This window comes from Ixodes scapularis, unplaced genomic scaffold (assembly GCF_016920785.2).
Source record: "Ixodes scapularis isolate PalLabHiFi unplaced genomic scaffold, ASM1692078v2 PGA_scaffold8__174_contigs__length_109621045, whole genome shotgun sequence".
Lineage (NCBI taxonomy): Eukaryota > Metazoa > Arthropoda > Arachnida > Ixodida > Ixodidae > Ixodes > Ixodes scapularis.
Window position 1 is genome coordinate 106,054,246 of NW_024609883.1, and position 21,016 is coordinate 106,075,261.

At 50.1% G+C, this 21,016-nt stretch overlaps 1 protein-coding gene and 1 non-coding gene across 3 annotated transcripts in view; both read right to left on the reverse strand.

The window, feature by feature from the left end:
* Positions 1–21,016, reverse strand: part of LOC8025147 — a 33,752-nt gene that overhangs the window by 5,938 nt on the left and 6,798 nt on the right. For both annotated transcript variants that reach the window (XM_040207510.2, XM_040207509.2), the window contains exons 2-4: positions 4,843–5,072; positions 2,993–3,275; positions 1,454–1,570 (exon numbers count right to left, since the gene is read on the reverse strand). In XM_040207510.2, coding sequence (XP_040063444.1) covers positions 1,454–1,570; positions 2,993–3,275; positions 4,843–5,072 — 630 coding nt within the window. The remainder of the gene's footprint in view (positions 1–1,453; positions 1,571–2,992; positions 3,276–4,842; positions 5,073–21,016) is intronic.
* Trnaa-cgc lies at positions 4,339–4,411 on the reverse strand. Its single transcript has one exon. It is a non-coding gene; the product is annotated as a tRNA-Thr (tRNA).

Consider the following 21,016-nt stretch of genomic DNA (forward strand, 5'->3'; position numbering starts at 1 on the left):
GGCTTATTTTGGCGGCATGCTAGTTAAAAACGCCAATCCCTCAATTCTAGTGAACTAGCTAGCTTGCCAGATATCGAGTCAGCCTCGCTGCAATACTGCGCTAAAGTTAATTATTTACGCTCTCTCAAAAGAAGTAGATCCTTGGGGTGTTATTTTTCGAGCTAAAGGAGCCGTGCAACGATTTTAACGTTGAAAGAATTAGCATCTTCTACTTTTGACATTGTTTATCTTGTCGCTAATGGCCAGAAAGCGCATCTCCTTCCTACAAAATGTTGCGATTCCGGCGCGTAATTGCGAGGCAAAAATTATAATATTTCCCGACCTGGAGCCGCGAGCGGCGGCCATCGGAACTACGCGGCGTTACGTCAAAGAGGGTTTGTAAAAAGATAGCAAGTTGTTCAAATGCCCTGCTCTATAAAAGGTAATTTTTCTCAAAATCTTGTCGTTCCAACATAAATATAAATGGGCCAAAAGCCTGGTATCATCGACAAAACTATTATTATGCGGATTTTAGTGGCGCCATCTATCCTAGGTCCACAAAACCGTCAGCTCTATCTGCTACCACGAAAAGCCGCCAGAAGCAGTGAAATTCTTTCACAGCTTCTTTAGTTACAGTCTAATGTAGCGTAAATGTAGCGATATACCGGGTTAGTATTTTTTATTCCAAATGATTTTTTTTTTTTTTTTATTCGCTTTAACAGGTAAGCGAAGGCCGTTTTCGTTATATGTTTCTTGAGCTCGGCGGATACTCAAGGGGCGAACAAGCGTCACAGTTTGGTAAGTAATGAACCAAGCTTGTTAATTAACTTTTTAATTGGTGCAAATAAAATTATGGTTCTAATTAGAAACTTACTGAGTATAATCGAAAACTGCCGAATCAACTCTTTTTAGACCGACCTGAAGCTCGTGGGAAACTCGGCGGCGCGCCAAAGCTACCACTCGTGAAGCAGGCGCAAAGCTGCCAGTAGCAAAACGCGGATGATTAGATCGTTATCGGGTTCCGCCACTGCTACTCTTGCGCCTGCTTCACCTGTGGTAATATTTATGCGCCTCCGAGTTTCCCACGAGGTTGAAGCCGTTCTAAAAAAAAGTTTATTCGGTGGTTTTTTCTGACGATCAGAACCTTCTAATTGGAACCATGTGTCTATTTGCACTAATTAAAAAAGTGAATTAACAAATTTTAATTAATTACTCACCAGACAGTGACGGTTGTTTGCCCCTCGAATGTCATCCAAGCTCCAAAAACATATAGTGAAGAAGGCATTAACGTAGCAGTAAATACGTTGCCTTTAAAGATCTGTTTTGAATAAAAAATATCACCCGGTACACAGCGCCATAAAACACGTTGCGGCACGAGACAACTATATATAATCATCACCTTCTCGTATCTGGTCCCTAAATTATCGGAGATAATTTTATTTGCACTAATCGTGCAGAAATTTTAGAAAATCACCTCGTCGGTTTGCCAGTCCGTTCGACTCACGGTTGAAGTGGCCTGGTATGTTCTTCTGGTTGCGCATACCGCAGTTGTGTTCCTCAAAGTCGCAGAAAAACCGAGTCACGTCGCGTCCTGGAAATTAGAACGCGCTGCATGTAGCCTCAACAGTAGAGGGAATAAGCAGCTTTGCGAGGGAAAATAAACCATCCTCACGGTCGCATTGCAAGACCAGGTCATTAACGCCGCATTAATTGGGAAACTATGCTGTATAACTAACGTTCTGCAGAGTGCATACATGGAACGTTTGTTAAGTTTGTTACGTTACCCCTTTTTATGTCAAACGTGTCATCATTGCCTTCGACCTAATAAAAAAAAAAGGGGAAGGCGATCAAGGACTGAAGGTGGCCATATTTACCACCACACTTCTTGCGTGGTTAACAGCAACCAGCCCTTTTTTGTGCCTTCATTCGCACAAATTCTTCGCAGTTCCTCGTCGCGTTACTTTAAAAAAGTTGTAACCTACTCGACCCGTCTTGAAGTTCTTAATCTGTCAATGGCTGTAGTCGACATATTTTCCCAGTTTATGTGACGTGGGTGCGATCGTAAATTAGGCCCAAGACTAAAACCACCTAGAAGACAAGGCTTCCCCATGACGTCAGCATCGGTGGATCCTCGACCCTCTCCAAGGGGTGAACACGTTGAAGCTCCGCGAAAGACGCCACAAAGCAGCAGGCGCGTCCGTGTTGCAGTCGTCGCGTGCGAGCGTCGTTGTGAGACGCTGCGAGAGGCGCTGGCGGCGATGCTGACGCGAGCTAGGCGGTGCTGTCTAAAAGACCACTAGGGATGACGTTTAGAGGCGAATATCGCGGGCCTTGTCTTCCGTTGCCAAGATGCATATGCAGAGGATACAAACCAGCTTTGTAGGCGTTACCGAAAAGAAGCAAAAAAGCAACGAAATGCCTTACCCGTTGCTTGCTGGTAAAAGAAATGCATTACAAAACCTACGTTACCTCAAAATAAAACGCGTAACCCTTACCAAACGCACGTTACTTTTCATTTATATAAATAAAACGTTTTACTCGTTTGACGTCACAGCACATGTATGCATAAGCGCCGTATTGGATGGATGGATGGATGGGCGGTAGCTTGCGCCACCTAGCCCGAGTCTAAGAAAGGCCAACATTTGATTCCTCGCGCCCTTCTAAGCCAATTTTTTACCCCCTAAATATCATCGGGTAGAGTGGGGTATCACCAGGAAAGAAACACGACGTCCATTAAAAAACCTGATATTTTTTACGGTTTTAATTTTGAAGGTATCAGGAATGATTGCAAAAAATCAAATGACTCGGCGTATATATATAAAAATATATAGATATTAAAGAGTGATTTCTTGAAGTCTCGACTAGGAGAGGCAACGAGCATAACATTACTACGTTACCCGCTAGTCCGTATAAGAAACGTTAATCGTTACTGTTTTGAAAATGTAACAGGCACGTTACTACGTTCTCCGAAACAAAGTAACACGTTACCGCCAACACTGCTATAAAACCTTACTGGTGCACCGGGGTCCATGTGGATCGGACGCGTAGTTCGGCGGGAAAGGTCCGAAAGCTGGCAGCCGGAGCTGGTGTTTCGGGGACAGGTTCTTTTCGGTTGGATCTGCGAACACCTCGGAGGACGAAGCGTGCGACGAAGGGATGGGTTCGCGATGGGCAAAAATATGGACGACTGAGAGGGTGTCGTGAGCCTGCAGGAGTGCGTCGGTTGGCTCAGTCCCTCCATCCTCGTTTAGGGACGCGTTCCGAGGGAGGTGGCCCGGTCCTCCATTGTTAGCAACCTGAAACAACAATGGATAGACTTCAAACTAGTGAAACTTCCACTTTTAAGGGAACATACCGTGCATTTATTTGAGTGCACCGTAAATTCGGTAGGACTCGAAAATCAGTCGCGGTGTATACGCGATGAGAAGATTCGCTTTGAATAGTTTGTGCTTAGAATCTCGCTACCACGTGTAAAGCATTGCATTGGATTTGCCAAAATGTTTCGATCTTCTACTCGCGCGCAGACAATTTAAAGAACCATTACATGCGCTTGACTATACGAGAGACTGGTTAATGAGGAGATCCAGAACAAAATGCTTCTTTCCCGCTCTATGGTGGCAAAAGCCCGCGTACATTGTGCGTAAGTGTTCTGCTAGCTCAAGTCTTTTTTTTTTTCTTTTTTTTTTCTCTCTCTCTCTGTTTGCGCCGTTGTCGTTTCGGTTGTTCGGGGCTCGCACCTTTGATCTGCGTAGCAACCGTAACCCCACCCAACCACGCAGCAACAAATTTTACTCGGCAAATTTCGTTGCCCCGGTAACTTTTTTTCTGGAAATAGGGCATTATTCTTTCCAATAAAGATGTTCTCCCTCTCTCTCCCAGAGTCGCAAGAAATCTGTCATATCGATCGAGAATTTTGCAATTGGAAAGTTTGAGGAAGACTCCGTAGCCGACCTGAACACAAGTTGAGCAAGGTTTATTGGGGATTATCGGAGCCCCACGCTTCGTGTCACATTAATTCCGATCGCAGCTGACGCTACAAGCTACGAGCGCCAGAAGTTCAAGACACTCGGCTTTCCCTGATTGGTTCGTCCACGAAAGAGCACGTACCCAATCACGGCGAACACTACGTGCGCTTTAGGCGCTGTTTGATCGGTGGTCCCATCAGCTCTTAGCGTCGGTGGCGTCCGGACGAGGTGAAACCGAGTATAGTAATTGTTTATAATGCAATTAAATGTAAAATTGCAAGTGAGCTGTACGAGAATGACGAAAATAATCCCTGGAGAAGGGGAACAAGAGGGACAAAGGACAAACACCAATCTCCAAACACAGCTAGGTGACTGGTGCGCGACCGAAAAAATCCGCCTGGTCCGGGTATCGAACCCGGGACCTCTCCATTACGGGTGGAGCGCTCTACCAACTGAGCTAACCAGGGGTTAGACGTCAGTAGAGCAAACGGGTTTTATCAGCTGCCACCAGTCTAACACCAACAAGGGTGAACGGCTTGCAATTTAAGGTTATAATTAAAATGCAATTACATGCAAAGCATATTTAGTTGCATTATAATCATAACAATATAATCATAAAGTTTGCATTTAATTGCATTATAATTATAACATTAAATTGCGAGCTTTACCCTTCTTGGTGTTAGACTGGTGGCAGCTGATAAAACCCGTTTGCTCTACTGACGTTTAACTCCAGGTTAGTCCAGTTGGTAGAGCGCTCCACTGGAAATGGAGAGGTGCCGGGTTCGATACCTGGTTTTTCGGTAGCACACCTGTGTTTGGGGATTTGTGTTTGTCTTTTGTCCCTCTTGTTCCCTTTCTCCAGGGATTACTTTCGTCATTATAGTAATAGTTTGCCTACCTGAGATAATTTTTCCAGGTTTTTCGGATCATCCGATGACTCGATCGCTTCAGATTGAGCCGGCTGATCGGTACGGCCGCTCGAAATGAGCGCATCACTGAAAGATTTCCAGAGCGCACCGTTCTGGAAATCTTTCGACTCGGCTCGCTGCGCCCCGCCGAAGGCGCTTTCTGAAGTTGACGACTGTCCGGGCTGAGGCGTCTGGAGACCAGAGTCGACGGCAGGCTCCGCTGGACAACGAAACTCGGATTTTAGTAATCTATGAGCCAGCCATCTGGAATGAGACATCTACACTCATGCTCAAATTTAATTTCTTCGAATAAATTCTATTTGGTTTTTGTAAAATGTGTAGGTGTGCTTTAAAAATGTGCTTTAAGAAAAATTAAATCCCCTAAAAAATTGTTGGGCTATTTTTTTTATTCGAGACAATTAATTAAAAGAAATAATAGAAAATGACGGGTTAAATTCGGACATCCAGTCACAGACAGGACAGGCGCTGTGCCTGCCTCTGCCTGACTGTTTCTCTCGCTGTCTCTTCCTCTCTGTGTCTCTTTTTTTCTCTGTCTGTGCGTGTGTGCGACCGTGTGTATCTGTTTTTATCCGACTTTTTGCCTTTTTTTTTTTCGCCTTTGTTTTCATTATACAGTCTCCCCTCGGGGCTAGGTGTGCCGCGTAGCCTTTTAGCATTTGTCCAAATAACGCGTCAACCACGAAAAAAAAAGAATGCGAAAGCATCAACTGTTTTATGGAGCGATGCGACGTTATCAGTTTTGTAACCGCGCCAAACGGCACCTTAAAGGGGTAAAGCAACGATCTTAGTATTGAAAGAATTGGCAATTTGAATGTTTAAAATTGTTTATCTAAGCCCAAGTGACAAAAAACGCGTCACCTCTCCCCGAAAAACGCTATTCCGGTGCGTAATCGCAAAGAAGAAAACGAAATATTTGCCGATCGGCAGCCGCGCTTGGTGGTGTGGGAACCATTGGGTTCCCTCTATCCCTATCTAGGCCTAGCTTCAAGCAGGCCGTGGGAGTCGTCGTCACCAATGGCGTCGGCCTCCCGGATACAAGGAACCACGAGGCCGAATTCCCCGAAGGGGCCGGTTCTCCCTTGCCCTTTTGGGTGAACGCGCCACCGGCACACCCTTGGGAGTGATTATGGACGCGTCCCGTTTTCGAGTGACCTTCTACCGGCCTCCCCGGGCGCGTCTATTTCCCGCAGGCTACATAAGCCGGCCACCCACCTGTGGCCGGGGCTCTTGGTTAGGGGGGGCTACGCTCGACGGAGCATTCATCGTTATTTTCCTGCTCCCCCTTTTCCGTGCTCCTGCCAGTTCCGGCAGCGCGGACCCTTCTCCTGGTGATCCTGTCAATTAAGGCAGCGCCAACCTCTTTTCTCTTTTGTTCCGCCTACGGGCGCAAAGCGTGTGGCGTAAGGCCAATAAACACGTTTCTACGGTATCCCTGTGTTTGGTGTGGTCTCCCGTCCACCGGAGCCTAGCGGCAACCAACGGACGGACCCGGCCGTAGCCGCCCTAGCAGCGGACTGCGGAGTGGGTTTTGCCTCACAGCGATCAGCAAGGTAAGTCGAAACCCACCTTTTGCAACCGACGAGTTACGGAGTGGGTATTTGCCTCACTGAGGACTTTGGGGTAAACTAGAATCCCACAACTGGCGCCCCAACGTGCGGCCCGTCCGGCGTCTGCAAACAAAGCAGCACGTTCGCAATGGCAGCGAACCAGGCCAATTTCCGGCCTTGGACTTCGTGGACGGAGGGAGAGGCGAACGCCCGAAACCCGACGCCACCCAACGGCTTAGTGGCCATGTCAGCCACGCACGGACACAATGCAGTGTCTTTTGAGCCGAGCTCGCTTCTAAGCGGAGGCGACCCAACATGTCCGGAATGCGCCCGAGGCATCCCCCTCCGCGACGCGCCAGCCCACTCTGCTGAGCGAAGCGCACCTGCGCTTGTCGAGGTCAACACCGCGCTCGCACAAAGCGCGGCGACGCAACAACAGGCAAATACAGCCTCGTACTGCGATGATCTCCTGACCCCAGACTGGCCTGCAGCTTCCCCACAAACGGAAGACACTGCCGCCGTCTGTGAGCAATGGCCCAGCTCAGCGGCTTTATGCGCAACAGGACACACGGCGGCACGCGGCGGCACACAGCCAGTGTACAGCTCGTCAGCCGAAAGCGTATCTCATCAAAGAGAAAATGCGCTAAACTCTTACCAGCCACTGCTCGATAACGCAGCACGAGTTATCGAGAGTTTGACGGGAGCGTTGCAAGCAGCGACGAGGCCCCCGCCGCCCACGCGGCCACCGGTCAGAATCCCTATCCCGACATACCGAGGATACGGAGACCGAATGAGCGCCACGAACTTCCTCGAGGACCTGAAAAGTTATCAAAAGGCCATGGGAATGTCGGACAACGAGATACTGGAACGCATCCTGCCAATCTCGTTGGTGGACCAAGCAGCGCGATGGTTCCGTCTAACCGGAAACCAGCTGCTGACTATCGAGCAGTTCCGAAAGGCTTTTCGCCAGGAATTCCTCCCCGCTGACTACGAGCGCAGGATGAGGAGAGAACTCGAGCAACGGACCCAACACCCAGACGAGTCACTGTTGGAGTTCGTAAGGGCGATGCAAGAGCTCTTCGAGCTAGCAGAACCCTCCGCGCCACATGCAGAGCGGGTAGAGCGCGTCATTCGACAGGCGCACCCGACTTTTGCGGCGTACCTCCGAGGCAGTCGCTTCCGCGACCTGAACGAACTAGCCTCGGAAGCTCGGCGGATCCAGGGAGACATTCTAGCCGCCCGAGCGTACCGACCTCCGCCGCCTGCGTCATCGGCACTTGAGCCGCGCTGCGCATGGAATGGGGAGACGGCGCCCCGAAACAGGAGGCACGAAGCCGCCCACTACGCCGACGGACCGGGTCGAAACACGTACGACATCTCAGATCGTGCGCTCGACCCATACTCTTACGAGAGGCGAACAGCAGAACCCGCGCCGCAGTGGCAAAGGCGAGATCGGAACAGACAAGAGTTACCGACGCCCCGGGAGCAAACGCGGCCAATGCGTCCAAATGCACAGGACGAAAGGCCCGGCGCGCAGCAGAACGTGCGACGCGACTCGAGAAGGGTTGCGCAACCACGCTGCTTCCGCTGCAACAGCGCCGACCACCTGGTTCGACAATGCCCAGAACGGCAGAACCCCGGTTTCCAACAGTCGGGAAACGAGCAAAGCCGCCGATAACCAACCCGGTGGCTCTAAACGGCACGGAGGAAGATACTCTTTTGCCGTCCGCCTACAGAATAGGCTTTCCGACAGGCACGCCAACGCCATTCATAGCGTTGACGATCGTTGGTCGGACGTTCAAGGCACTGCTCGACACGGGCGCAAGCGCATCGCTTTTCGGTGACGAAGTGTTGACCCACCTCCGGCAAAACTCTGTCCGAATGAGGGAGGGAAGCACGGCCTTTCGACTCGCGTGCGGCACCGCACATTCAAGCGGTACCGTCCGGTTGGTTGCGAGATGGGAGAATCGAGCAAGACGGCAACGCTTCGTTCATCTCCCCAGTCTTTCCGTTCCGATCATCCTGGGCAGAGATTTTCTCGCCAAAACAGGGATCGTGATCGACGTGAGTAGCGGTGGCTACCGAGAGGGCACTTTCGCTCCTCTGAAACCTTTCTGCGAACCCCCAACCCCAGAAAAACCGCTGGTTAATGGGGCAGGCAGCAGCAACCGAAACGAGGCAACAGCCTCCCAAGGTGAACCTTCTCCGACGCGGTTGCAAGCGAGCGCCGTAGCGTCGGAGATAACGCACCCCCTGCTGACTGAGTCATGCAGCGTGTCAGGGCAAGAAAAAGCCCGTCTGTCGGCATTGTTACGACATTATGACAAGATGTTCACAGATCGACCCGGGTGCACCAATGTGGTGCGACACCGGATCGACACGGGCGATGCGCTCCCTCGGAGGCAAAACGCACGACCCGTTAGTTTGGCTAAACGAAAAGCCATTGACGTTGCACTGGACGAAATGATCGACACCGGAGTTGTCCGGCGGTCAAACAGTCCCTGGGGATTCCCCGTCGTGTTGGTCCCAAAGAAGGACGGCACTTCACGTCTGTGCATCGACTATCGCCGTCTAAATGACGTCACGCGGAAAGACGCATATCCGCTACCGAGCATTGACTCGATCCTGTCCAACCTCGGCAGCGCACGGTATTTTACAACCTTAGACGCCAGCCGAGGCTACCTCCAAGTTCAAATGGAGAGAGGTGACGAGGCGAAAACGGCCTTTGTTTGTCACCGCGGGCTTTTCGAATTCACAAGAATGCCCTTCGGTCTGTGCGGAGCGCCCATGACGTTCCAGCGGTTGATCGACCGCATACTGGGAGAAGCCAAATGGAAACATGCAATGGCCTATCTCGACGACATTGTCGTCTACTCGAACACCTTCGAAGATCATCTCAGAGACCTGAAGGATGTGTTCGACCGGCTAAAAGCCGCGGGAATCACGCTGAACCCGGAAAAGGCTCAAATAGCCGAAACCCGAATCAACTTGCTCGGCTTCACACTCGATTGCGGACGCATTGCGCCAAACGCCGAGAAGCTAGAAGCTATCCGGGAGTTCCCCGCACCAACGGACGTAAGCTCACTCCGTCGCTATTTGGGAATGGTGAATTTTTATCGCCAATTCATCCCGAACTGCGCCTCCCTCCAAGCGCCACTAACGCGGCTACTCAGAAAAGCCGTGAGCTGGAGTTGGGGTCCCGAGCAGGAGGCAGCTTTCCGCTGCACTTCGAAAGCACTCGCGGACACCGCGGAACTAAAGCTTCCCGACTTGAACAAGCCTTTCGTGATCCAAACGGACGCGAGCAAACTGGGCTTGGGAGCGGTCCTGCTCCAAGAGCACGAAGGTGTGCTTCGTCCCGTGGCTTTCGCTAGCCGCTCGCTCGTGCCGGCAGAGGTGAACTACAGCACCTGCGAACAAGAGTGCTTGGCTATTGTATTTGCCTTAAAGCGCTTCGACATTTATGTCGACGGGACCACATTCACGATCGAAACAGATCACCAGAGCCTAATATGGCTGTCAAGACTTCGCGAACCCGCAGGGCGGTTGGCGAGATGGGCTTTGCTACTGTAAAAATACGACTATGTCGTGCGGTACCGGAAAGGCAGCACAAACGTTGTGGCCGACGCACTGTCGCGAGCCCCCGTAGACTGCGCAAATCTTTCCGCGGGGAGCCTGGCCGAGCCAACGGCACATGCAATGCCCGGCGAAGCCGAAATTCAGTCCCAAAAGGAGGCAGCACCACTGACCTCCTCGGACGAGAGCGTGAACCACGTAGACGCAGTGAGCGCAGTGGGGATCGTGTTCAGCAAAGAAGAGCTACTGAAAGCTCAGCAGAATGATCCGTTTTGTCGAAAGGTGATCGACGGACTCTCGAGTGAGTCGGACTCCGTGGAGTCGGGCGGTGCGTCCGCCGGGCGTACGACTGCTGGTATTGCAGTAAACGCCGAGTGTCGGGATGTATCTGGTACTGGTACTGACACGCTGGATCAATTTCTGCTGAACGCCGATGGGCTCCTGCTGAAGTATATCCCATCTGAGAAGGACACAGATAATGTGTTCAAGGTGGTTGTGCCAAAAAGTCTGAGGTGCGCAGTAATGCGTTACTATCACGACTCGCACTTGGCCGGACATGCGAGCGGCTCCAAGACTTACACAAAGTTATGTCACATCGCAACCTGGCCGGGCATGAAAAGGGACGTATTCCGCTACGCCCGCACGTGCCACACTTGCCAAAGCTTCAAACCAAGAGGCGGCAAACCTCCGGGCCTAATGCAGCCGACCCACAGCCAAGAACCATGGTCTTTGGCGGCTTGCGACGTGGTCGGCCCTTTGCCGAGGAGCCCCAAAGGACACCAATATTTGTTGGTTGTCACGGACCACTTCAGCAAATGGGTAGAACTTTTCCCACTACGAAAGCTGACAGCCCGAGCGATCATGGAGAAGCTCATGGAGGTATTCACCCGATGCGGGTTCCCGGAAGCTCTCCTAACAGATCGAGCAAGCTACTTCGTCGGGAAGGTATTTGTGGACGCTTGCAAGGCCCTGGGCATCAAGCACAAAACAACCACACCCTACCACCCACAGGCGAACATCACGGAGCGATGTAACAGAAACATCAAACCCATGCTGGCAGCATTTGCCGAAAAGCACCGCGACTGGGACGCATACATTCCTGAAATTGGGTTTGCTCTCCGTTCCACTGTCAATCGTTCGACAGGCTTCACCCCCGCCTTCCTCACATTCGGAAGAGAGTTGGCGAATCCCATGGACCGTGTCCTCAGGGCGAACGCCGGGGCAAACCACGCGCAGTCGACACAGACTGAACACGCGCGCTCGCTACAAACTCGGATGACGGAAGCCTTCTCGGAGGCCCGTCGCAATCTCGGGGTAGCGCGAGCTAAACAAAAGGCTCAGTACGATCGCTCTCGCCGAGATCTCCGCTACAAAGTAGGCGATCTCGTGCTCAGACGAAACCACGTTTTGAGCGATGCCAGCAAAGGCTTTTCTGCTTCGCTGGCACCAAAGTGGCTGGGCCCGTACGAAGTGCGAGAAATACTTTCACCGCTCGTGTACAAGCTGACTGACCAAGAGTCACGAAAAGTCGGAGGGCCAGTGCATATTTGCGATCTCAAACCCTACCACAGAAGGGAAAACGAGGAGCAAAACCCAAAGCCACTCTTGCGCAAGAATGCACGCGAAACGCGAGACGACGCCAAAAACGAGGCGCCCCGCTACAATCTGCGAACTCGGAGAAACTAATATCCGGAGTTTCGCAAAGGCAGTCCCAATAAGTGGCGAAATGTCACACTAAGGGAAGTGCAGGGGCAAAGAATGCACCAGCTGCCTTCGCGAACGCGTCAGCCACCATTGTTGGCAAGCCGTGACCTAAATACAAGGCCACCTCCATGTTCGCTCCGGATCATCCCGTACGGGGATTCCCCTACATACGGCATCTGAGGGAAAGGGTAGACGTAACGCCCATTGGTCAGTTACTGCCGCCAAGGCTCACGTGTGTCACTACGTCATCGTAGGGGCACGGCGAGAGCAGTCGTCACAAGCGGTGAGACCGTGATGTCATTCTGCCGCAGTATGACTCCACTGTAACATCCACGAAGAGGATCTCCAGCCAGGACGGTGCTTCGGGCCGTTCGGGGGCTGCGTCAGCCTGTTTCCTGGCTCCGGGGTTTTCGACGGCGTTCTTGGTCCACGGGTGCTGGTGATTCCTCGAGCAGCTCCGCGACGCCAGCGGACCAGGGGACCGAACCAGCGGCCCGCCGGCTACGCGCGCCACCGGGACCGCCGGCTGCGCGGGGTCCTGCCCGCCCTTCGACTTCGGGACCCGCGCGGCGACGGACAACACTCTGTCCAGGGGCCGGCTGTTCCCGTCCAAAGGGCTCCACGAACCACCTCCACAACGGTGAGCGAACGCCGGGAACGTCGCAGCAGACCGTATTTGTGAACCCCGGCATGTGGGGGTAGGCACCGGACGCGGTCGTTTTTTTTTTTAGTTCTTTTTGTTTTTAAGAGCCGGTAGGACATTTTGTTTTATCCAAGTCCTACCTAAGCCTTAAGAAGGGGGGAGTGTGGGAACCATTGGGTTCCCTCTATCCCTATCTAGGCCTAGCTTCAAGCAGGCCGTGGGAGTCGTCGTCACCAATGGCGTCGGCCTCCCGGATACAAGGAACCACGAGGCCGAATTCCCCGAAGGGGCCGGTTCTCCCTTGCCCTTTTGGGTGAACGCGCCACCGGCACACCCTTGGGAGTGATTATGGACGCGTCCCGTTTTCGAGTGACCTTCTACCGGCCTCCCCGGGCGCGTCTATTTCCCGCAGGCTACATAAGCCGGCCACCCACCTGTGGCCGGGGCTCTTGGTTAGGGGGGGCTACGCTCGACGGAGCATTCATCGTTATTTTCCTGCTCCCCCTTTTCCGTGCTCCTGCCAGTTCCGGCAGCGCGGACCCTTCTCCTGGTGATCCTGTCAATTAAGGCAGCGCCAACCTCTTTTCTCTTTTGTTCCGCCTACGGGCGCAAAGCGTGTGGCGTAAGGCCAATAAACACGTTTCTACGGTATCCCTGTGTTTGGTGTGGTCTCCCGTCCACCGGAGCCTAGCGGCAACCAACGGACGGACCCGGCCGTAGCCGCCCTAGCAGCGGACTGCGGAGTGGGTTTTGCCTCACAGCGATCAGCAAGGTAAGTCGAAACCCACCTTTTGCAACCGACGAGTTACGGAGTGGGTATTTGCCTCACTGAGGACTTTGGGGTAAACTAGAATCCCACAGTGGTTAACGGAACTGTTGTGTGACGTACTCTGGGGGATACGCGGAAGGGTGAACGAAGCATGTCCCCCCCTCCACTGCTACACTCGCCGTCACTTGCGTGGCGAACCGTCTTTTGTGTCGATCGCTCGCCGCGACCTTCGACCATGCTAATCTTTTAAAAGTCGACAATCGCGGAGCAAGCGGCTGGGGTCTTTAAAGAGAGAACCGGAGGGGAAACCACCTGATCCCCCAGAGTACATCACTCGAAAGGCGACGTGGAGAATTGAGAGGCACTTTGACCTTCAATTTGTTTCTTTTTCTTTTTTTTTTTTAACGTAAAAACTAGTGCTTGCAAGAAAATACGGGTTTCTGTTCTTCGCTCCATGCGTGACACAAATTAATTTCCGTAGTTAATTGGCCCAAGTCTAAAAATCGTTGCAGCGCCCCTTTAAATCCTTTCTCCAAGTGAAGCCAGCTCCCAGCTATGAAATCACGCGCAAAGCTAGCCAACGGCACCAAAATTCCCCGATCCCAAAGGAGCGGCAGTCTCGAACGAAGCGATTTACAGTTCACGTCCCTGGTTTTGAAAGGGTACGTCAGTGTTGCCCGACTGCGCTGGGCTGTGGAGTTTCTCGTCAGTGGGCTGTGGCAGCCTGCGTAGTCGCACTTCCGGACGCTGGTGGAGGCGAAATATCCGCGTTCTATTTTTTTTTGTGCGTTCCATGGCGAATATAATTTATCGAGGTTTTTAGGAATGCATTGCACTATTTTTGGGAACAAAAATAAAAAAAAAATGAAAGCTGTTTTGGTGAGTCCGTGTGAGACAGATCAAATGCTACTGGAATGTTTGTTTCACTTTATGTTGGTCTTTTTACGGCACCATTCACTCAGCCGTGTCAATCTACGAAGGTCTTAACCGTCGAAAATATTTGACCACACAGGAATTCACGACGATCGGACGGAATCCCGCGTGTTTTGGGGCACATGTAGAAGAGAGCTGCTTTTTTGCACAGCTTCAAAGCAAATGAACGAACCTGTCTATTCCGTCCCCACACCCCGGACCCGACCATATCAGCTATTTTTTCGCGAAGACTCGAAACACAAGCCGGGAAGGCTTTTTGGAGATTATCTCAACGAAAAGAATCCTCCAAGAACGTCGAACTTCCCGCGTCGCAGGCTGCTTGACGTTCGCTCTCTTCGTCCGTTTCCTGCGAAGGCCGAGCAGGCTACGAGCCCTGGTATTCCCTGGTTCTCACAGTGGAAGATAACACACAAAGGGTAAGCATGCTAAACAGGCAAATAAAGTAAAAACTTCCAAGAAAAGCCGGCGAACTCCGAATGCACAATGCAGGTGGGGAGTCCCGCTGACCGGGTTTCCACATCTCAGGCGGGTGGAAGAAATTTCTGGACGATAGGGGTCAGTCGGTTCGCAAAATGGTGGTGGCCAGAAAGCTCTTTTTGCAAAGGTCTATAGACCGTTCCATTAGGGTCAAAGCAGAGAGGGTAAAAGAGAAAATAATGCCCTCCCCCTCTCACCTCCTACGTCGTCCGCTCCGCCGAGTGGGCTGTAGCTAGCTTCCCGCTGCCGTGCAAACTCTGTTTAAAATCGCGTCATTTTGGAACTTTCAAGCGCAGATGCGCAAACTTTGGTATACCAGCTGTCGTGTAATACTATGCTAGATATAAAGACTCACAGGGTCCAATTGCGCTGTTACCTGCGAGCAAATAAAAAACAAAAATAGGGAAAACTCTTTGGCGAAAAATAAATCCGGTTGCTGTACCTTTTTTTAATATACAAAGTTCGTACTGGTGTAGGCCTTCAACGACCATGAGTGGAAGTCTGAAATAATAAATAAAACGTGCTCTCCTGCCACAATACACGCAGTAGTTGAGGGTAGTACTGCCGGCTGACTCAACTGCTATTTAAGTAACGGAAAAAGGATATGCTAGTTGATCATTTAGAGAAATAAAACAACAGAGAGCTATAGGCTGATTTTGGAGTAGACACAACTATTCTAAGAACGCGAACCACTTCTTAACGGCAGCCACGAGCGAGAGTTCGATGTTCCGTACAGCCCGCCGATACAGCCCAAAGACGGAGAATGGCAAACTCCCGTTTTGTCGTCTGCTAGCGGAGTCGAGCGCGTGCCCTCTCTCTCGTTTTACCCCGCCGAACCAACACCTGCCGAACCCGCTGAACTTCCCGAACGTGTGGAGAGGGCGCTGCGGTAGAACAAAATGGTGCCACCCAGAGAGCGATAAATGGAATTTTGGTCCTATTGGCTGGCGCGCGTCGACAAGGCTCCCATTGGCCGGACACGCAGTGCCATTGGGTGGCCGGTCGTTGCAACTGACGCTGCGCGTCAGTTTCAATGACCGGCCACCCCATGGCGCTGCGTGTCCGTCAGCGCGCCAGCACGGAACGTCCAAGGTCAGAGCGGTGAGAAGAGGCGCCCTCTCATCGCAGGCAGCGCCGGCAACGAAATTCGCTGCAGACGAAATAAGGGGGCGGTAGAATGATGTACTACATACTTCCGCATTCACAACTCAAAAGAAGTGCCTAGGTGTACCTCGAGCCTTTTTTTTTTTTTTTAATTTTACCTTCTTCGATATTTGGTTATAGATTTTGAGCCCTAATAGTTGGAAGATCGTTGTGTGCCACCAAACCGATTTGTTGTCCCCTTTCGGCGCAGGTGAGGAAAAGTGCATGGAGATTTCGATCGCACTTTTTAGACGCAGGCTGTCTCAGAGCGCTATGCAGGCGTAGAAAAAAAAATTGTTCTCGATGAACCGAGTGATAAATAAACTTCTCTCAAAGGTATTTTTCCGCGTTCCATCTACTATGCTCAAATTTCCCGAATGTAAATTTATGAAACATAATGGTGGTGATTTTTATCTGCAAAGTGCTTAAATGTATGAAATGTGTTTAGGAAGCGTAAAGCACTCCTTTTGGGCACGTGAAGAGTATTAACTACCGTAAACTTCCCCGTTAAATTCAGGGGGGAATCTAATTTGGCGCATAAATCACGTGACGTCAATTTTGTCGCCAAATTTAGCGGGGAAAGTTAATTGGTGTACATTTCAAGTGGCCTCCGGTCACATGAAATTTCCCCCTAAGTTTAGCTGGGAAGCCGACTTGGTAATAGGCAACGTGATATCGATTTCCCCGCCAAATCTAAAATAGAAACAGAATGAAAATAGAAACCTATGGTTCCGAGACGTGAAGTCCATGTGACGTCAATTTCCCCGCTAAAGTTAGCGGAAAATGCACGGACGGATGGACAAAGTTTTGGAATTGGGGGTTTCCGCTAAATAGCATTTCATTCTTTAAAGGAACATCTTCTCCACATCCATAGGAAGAAACACGAAAACAAGCTCCGGCTGACACTGCATTGGGCGATAACATGCCCGGCGCATTACTTGAAAAGCGCTTCCTCGGCAGGTTAATGGGATGATAAGTACATGGAAGCGAGGCTTTCAAACGCACTTCAGTCAAAGGTACGGTCGCGCTGAACGGACGAGATAGGCGGGACGCAGCACGCACTCCTTTTGTTCAGAGCATTTGCTAACGCGCTCGCGTCAGCACGTACCAGCAAACCTTCAAGAAGATTTCTTTCGACCTACACGAAGGCCAACAGATATAGAGAAGAGCTTTTCACGCCTTGCAAATATTTTCCCAATCAGCGTGACTTCTGCGAGATGCTGCTTTTGCTCTTTTTTCGCGCTGGTAGGACAGCACATTCCATCACACTGCAAACTCCTTGCACGTTGCTGAATCAGTTTATTGCCCACCCTCCCGATATTTAGGTAGAGAACGGGAGAGCGTGATACCAATGGCGGACTTTTGTAAACTACTGCGAGCCAACTCGTCACTTTTGGCACATTGAATTGACCCTTTGCCAGACTGCCAAATTACCAATACATACAAAACGCTTCTTAGTTGAACTTAATTCAACACTAATGCAGCGCCTGTATTCACGCTTCATCACTAATGTAGGGCGAGTGAAAACCTACAGGCGCACACGCTGCCAGCGCTCACGTTACTCGTACAAAAGATTGGGAATAAATCGTCAATATTCGGCTTTAACCAAATAGTTCTTTTTTTGTTTTGCATTAAAACAGTTATTACTTCGTACGCCAACACCTGCAGACCATACGACTACACGCTTAGCGCCAAAACAGTCCAGCAAAGTTTACAACTTTCTTGCTGGTCTAGCGTCCTAGCATCGGTGAAAAAAAAAAAGAGTTATCATAATGTACGCTAGGGGTACAACTGGCGCTAGTGTGCTGTCTCAAATTGAAGCAGACGGCAGCTATTTTGAAATTGACTTATGGTAATGCATTTTTACAGGGAAAAGTTAGTAATTTTTTTCCTGCGCTTGATTCTAAGAGCAAACGTCGCGAATAATTCGTAGGTGTAGTAAATAGCTTGGAACATTTCTCAGTCACGTAGACGAAATTAAGCCTAAAGCGGTACCTTCTGTCATGTCACGTTCAGTAAATACTCAGATTGTATTTTCATTGCGTATCAGTTGTATTACCTGGTTCATTTATTTCCAAAATCTTAAGAAGTGCACGAACGATTGTATAAGCTCTGTACACAATACGATGCGTTGATTGTTGTTGATATGCTATTGTATCTTCCCACACTTCTTTAATGTTCATTCTTTTTGTTTTCGCCTGCTGAGCAGTGTAAAGCGGTGATATAGGGCCACGTCAGGCAGAATTAATCTTTCTTTTGCCCAGTTATCCTGGACTTATATTGTCTAAATAAAGCCAATTAAATTCAGTTCAGTTCAAAATATTAGTCAGTTACTGCGTTGTTTTTTTAAAGTCACGGCATTACAAACTGTACTAAAATTGCTTTATACATGCATTCATGTACGCTGTTCGACACTGTTAGTGCGAACACGGCATCGCCGCTTTTCTGTAGGCGGGTTTGCAAGCCAAAGTAGCGAGGGCATCGCGGACATTAAGAGAACCGTCAAGATCTCACGCACTACACTGAATCAGTAACAATCTGTGCATGTAAACAATACAAATAAAGTGAAAGGCAAGTAAGCAGTGCGAATCGCAATAAATAACGTTCGTTCATTTCTTCTGTTTAGGTCCTATAGCGTCAACACATCGAATCCGCATTCTCGAAAACTTTGAAAACAAGGGAAAGTCAGAAAACGCTTTGCGTCCGATAAAAGCCGATCCGGTGTATGAAATAATAAAGAATTGGAAACACTGTTTACAGTCTGCGTACTTTTACTTTTGTAAGTGTACTTTACCACTTGTAAACTTGCAGGGCGGGGTCATTAATTATTATATGTGACACGCAAATCTCGCCAATTACTAATATTAATTAGCGCCATCGGGATCTTGGTGCTCCTTCTACAAGCCCTGCGACCCTTCAAACGGTCATTGTTGTTTGAATTCGTCGTTTGTCATTATTACATACCTGCTCTGGAACGCAGGCATGGGTCTGAAATACTGCGAACTTAAACATCGCTCACTGAGCGGAAAAACAAACACTCCAACTAAAGAAATGACACTTAAAAAAGCTTGGGGGTTGTAAACGGTCAGTTGTTCATCGCAGAACGCCATTCGGTACAATATATAGCCTACAGAAAAACAAAACTGCAATAGCGCAGCCGCTCTTGCTTATATACATGAGATTATGTTCGGTGTTCACAAGCGGCCGAGCAAAACCAGTGCCTGCAGCTTTCCGTTTGCTAGCACGTTTCCGAATTCCCATTGCCGACTAATTTTGTCACTCCTTTCCTGAGCGTAGAGGATGACAGGACCAATCGTTAGACACCGGTCGGCACGGGTAACCCCATGGAAATACAATATCTGGACTTTGAACTGCATTGTGTGTGCGAACACTCTGATTCGTCAGCTGTATACCATATACCCTTTAGCCACGTTCCGACTTTCTAGGAACGCAGTTCATCGCTCACGCAAAGCCTAATCATTTAGCTTCGCAGACTTGATCATATGTAATAAAAATTCAAACTGCAGCTTATTACGTCGAATGCAAGTATTAACACAAGATGTTTCAAACACAGCAACTATATTTTATTCAGGACACTTATTTTGGGAACAGGCCCACTCGTCGCTGCCAAGTCGTCATAGGGAAACTGGTCATAGGTGAACTGGTCAAAGAGGGCATCTTGTTCTAGGTGAGCCCGTAGTAGGGAAATTGGTCGCAGTGACCTTCTCGTTCTTGGAAAGGTCGTCACAGACTTTTTTTTAGAGGGCGGGGCTTCAACTAGAAAAGTGGTCTCATCGAACTTGTCGCAGTTTCAAACTTGGATTCTCCTTTTGTTTGTTTGTGGGGGGCGGTTGTGATCGGCTTTTCGGTGTTTACTTTCCATGTCCCTTTGTAATTTGACCCTTTTTTGAAGCTTTGCTAGGTCGGAACTTACTACGCAATGCAAAACAGGGGTCACCCTGTCGTATGCAGACCTCCACACCGGGATGCTAGGAAGCGTAGCAGTTAGGTTTCGTCTTTGAGGACTTCTTCTCTCTTCTCTCTCTTTCTCTCTACTCCAAAGGAGTTTTTCCTTTGAGGCGGCTGCGAATACGTCTATATATATACTATATAGGGGCAAAATGTTCGGACCTTCAGATAGCACGACCGCGTTTCGTAAGATGGAGCTAACTACAACCCAGCGTGGCTTTCCCATGCTTCTGTGCGAAGGGTATTCTTATGCGCTTAGCCGAGAAGACCCCGACGCTGTGTTCCGGGTCTGTAGAGATAGAGAGCGTTACAAGGCCAAAATCACCACTCTCGAACGCCCTATGACGAGTTGGCTCGTAACGAGTTCTCCCAGACCCATTATTTCCATGCTTCAGAGTTGTTGTTATAGTCGGTCATGGGCTAATGAGTTCGCTTCCCTTGATAGCACGATCGCGAACCCCTACTAAAGCATGGCGAAGCTAACCTGCGCGTTCTTCACTTGTCGCCGACAATACACCATTCTCAAGTACGGCCCAGCGTACAATATTAACAGCCCAGCACGTGCGTGTTCGTCGCTTCAGATAGCGAGCAAAGCACGCGCCATACGCACGAACTCTCAAGCTGCCAGCTTAATATTTATTTCTCATCAGTTACCGAAGCCGAATTGCAAACGCAAGATCGGCGAAAAAAGGTAAATTGTGACGAAGTGGACAAGTGCTCAGTTGCCCCCTGTTACGACTTACCCGTGTAAGGAGTTGCGCTATCTGACGAGTTTACCTATGATGAGTTGGCTACGACGAGTTGGCTTGTGTCGAGTTCACCTAGACCCCTTATTTTATAGCCGTCATCTCCACACCGAGCTTCACTTGCACGCGCCCCAAGGGCTCGCTACAGTTTACACGAGACTACGAAAGATGGTCAAAGGTTCCACAGGTTCGTCGGTGGATGGAAGTGACCTTGGCCATTCTTTTAGAGGGTCCTTTGTTTTCTGTGGACCCTTTGACCATAGCCTCCTCTATACGGAGAAAGCCTGGCGCGTCGCGTGAAAAGACGGCCGCCGTAAATGGGAAAGGAGGGGTGGAGAAACGGGAGCGGAGAGAACCTTTGCTGCTAGCGCCACAAAAGAGCGAGCGGCCAAACGCAGACAATCTTTTCCTTTTCTCTCTCTTTTCTTGTCGCTATCGTGGAGAGGAGAAACTCAACGTCCACCCTTTCCCGTTTCTCCCTGCGCCCTTTCGAATCGCCTCGCCCGTTTCTCCCGGAGTACGAAAACGACGGTGACGAAAACACAAAAACAAGCGTGGTTCGGGGAGTGGCCGCTCATGACCCAAGCGCTCGCTGTCTAGGTCTGCCCTTTCTGCTCTGCGCTACCATATTGGTCA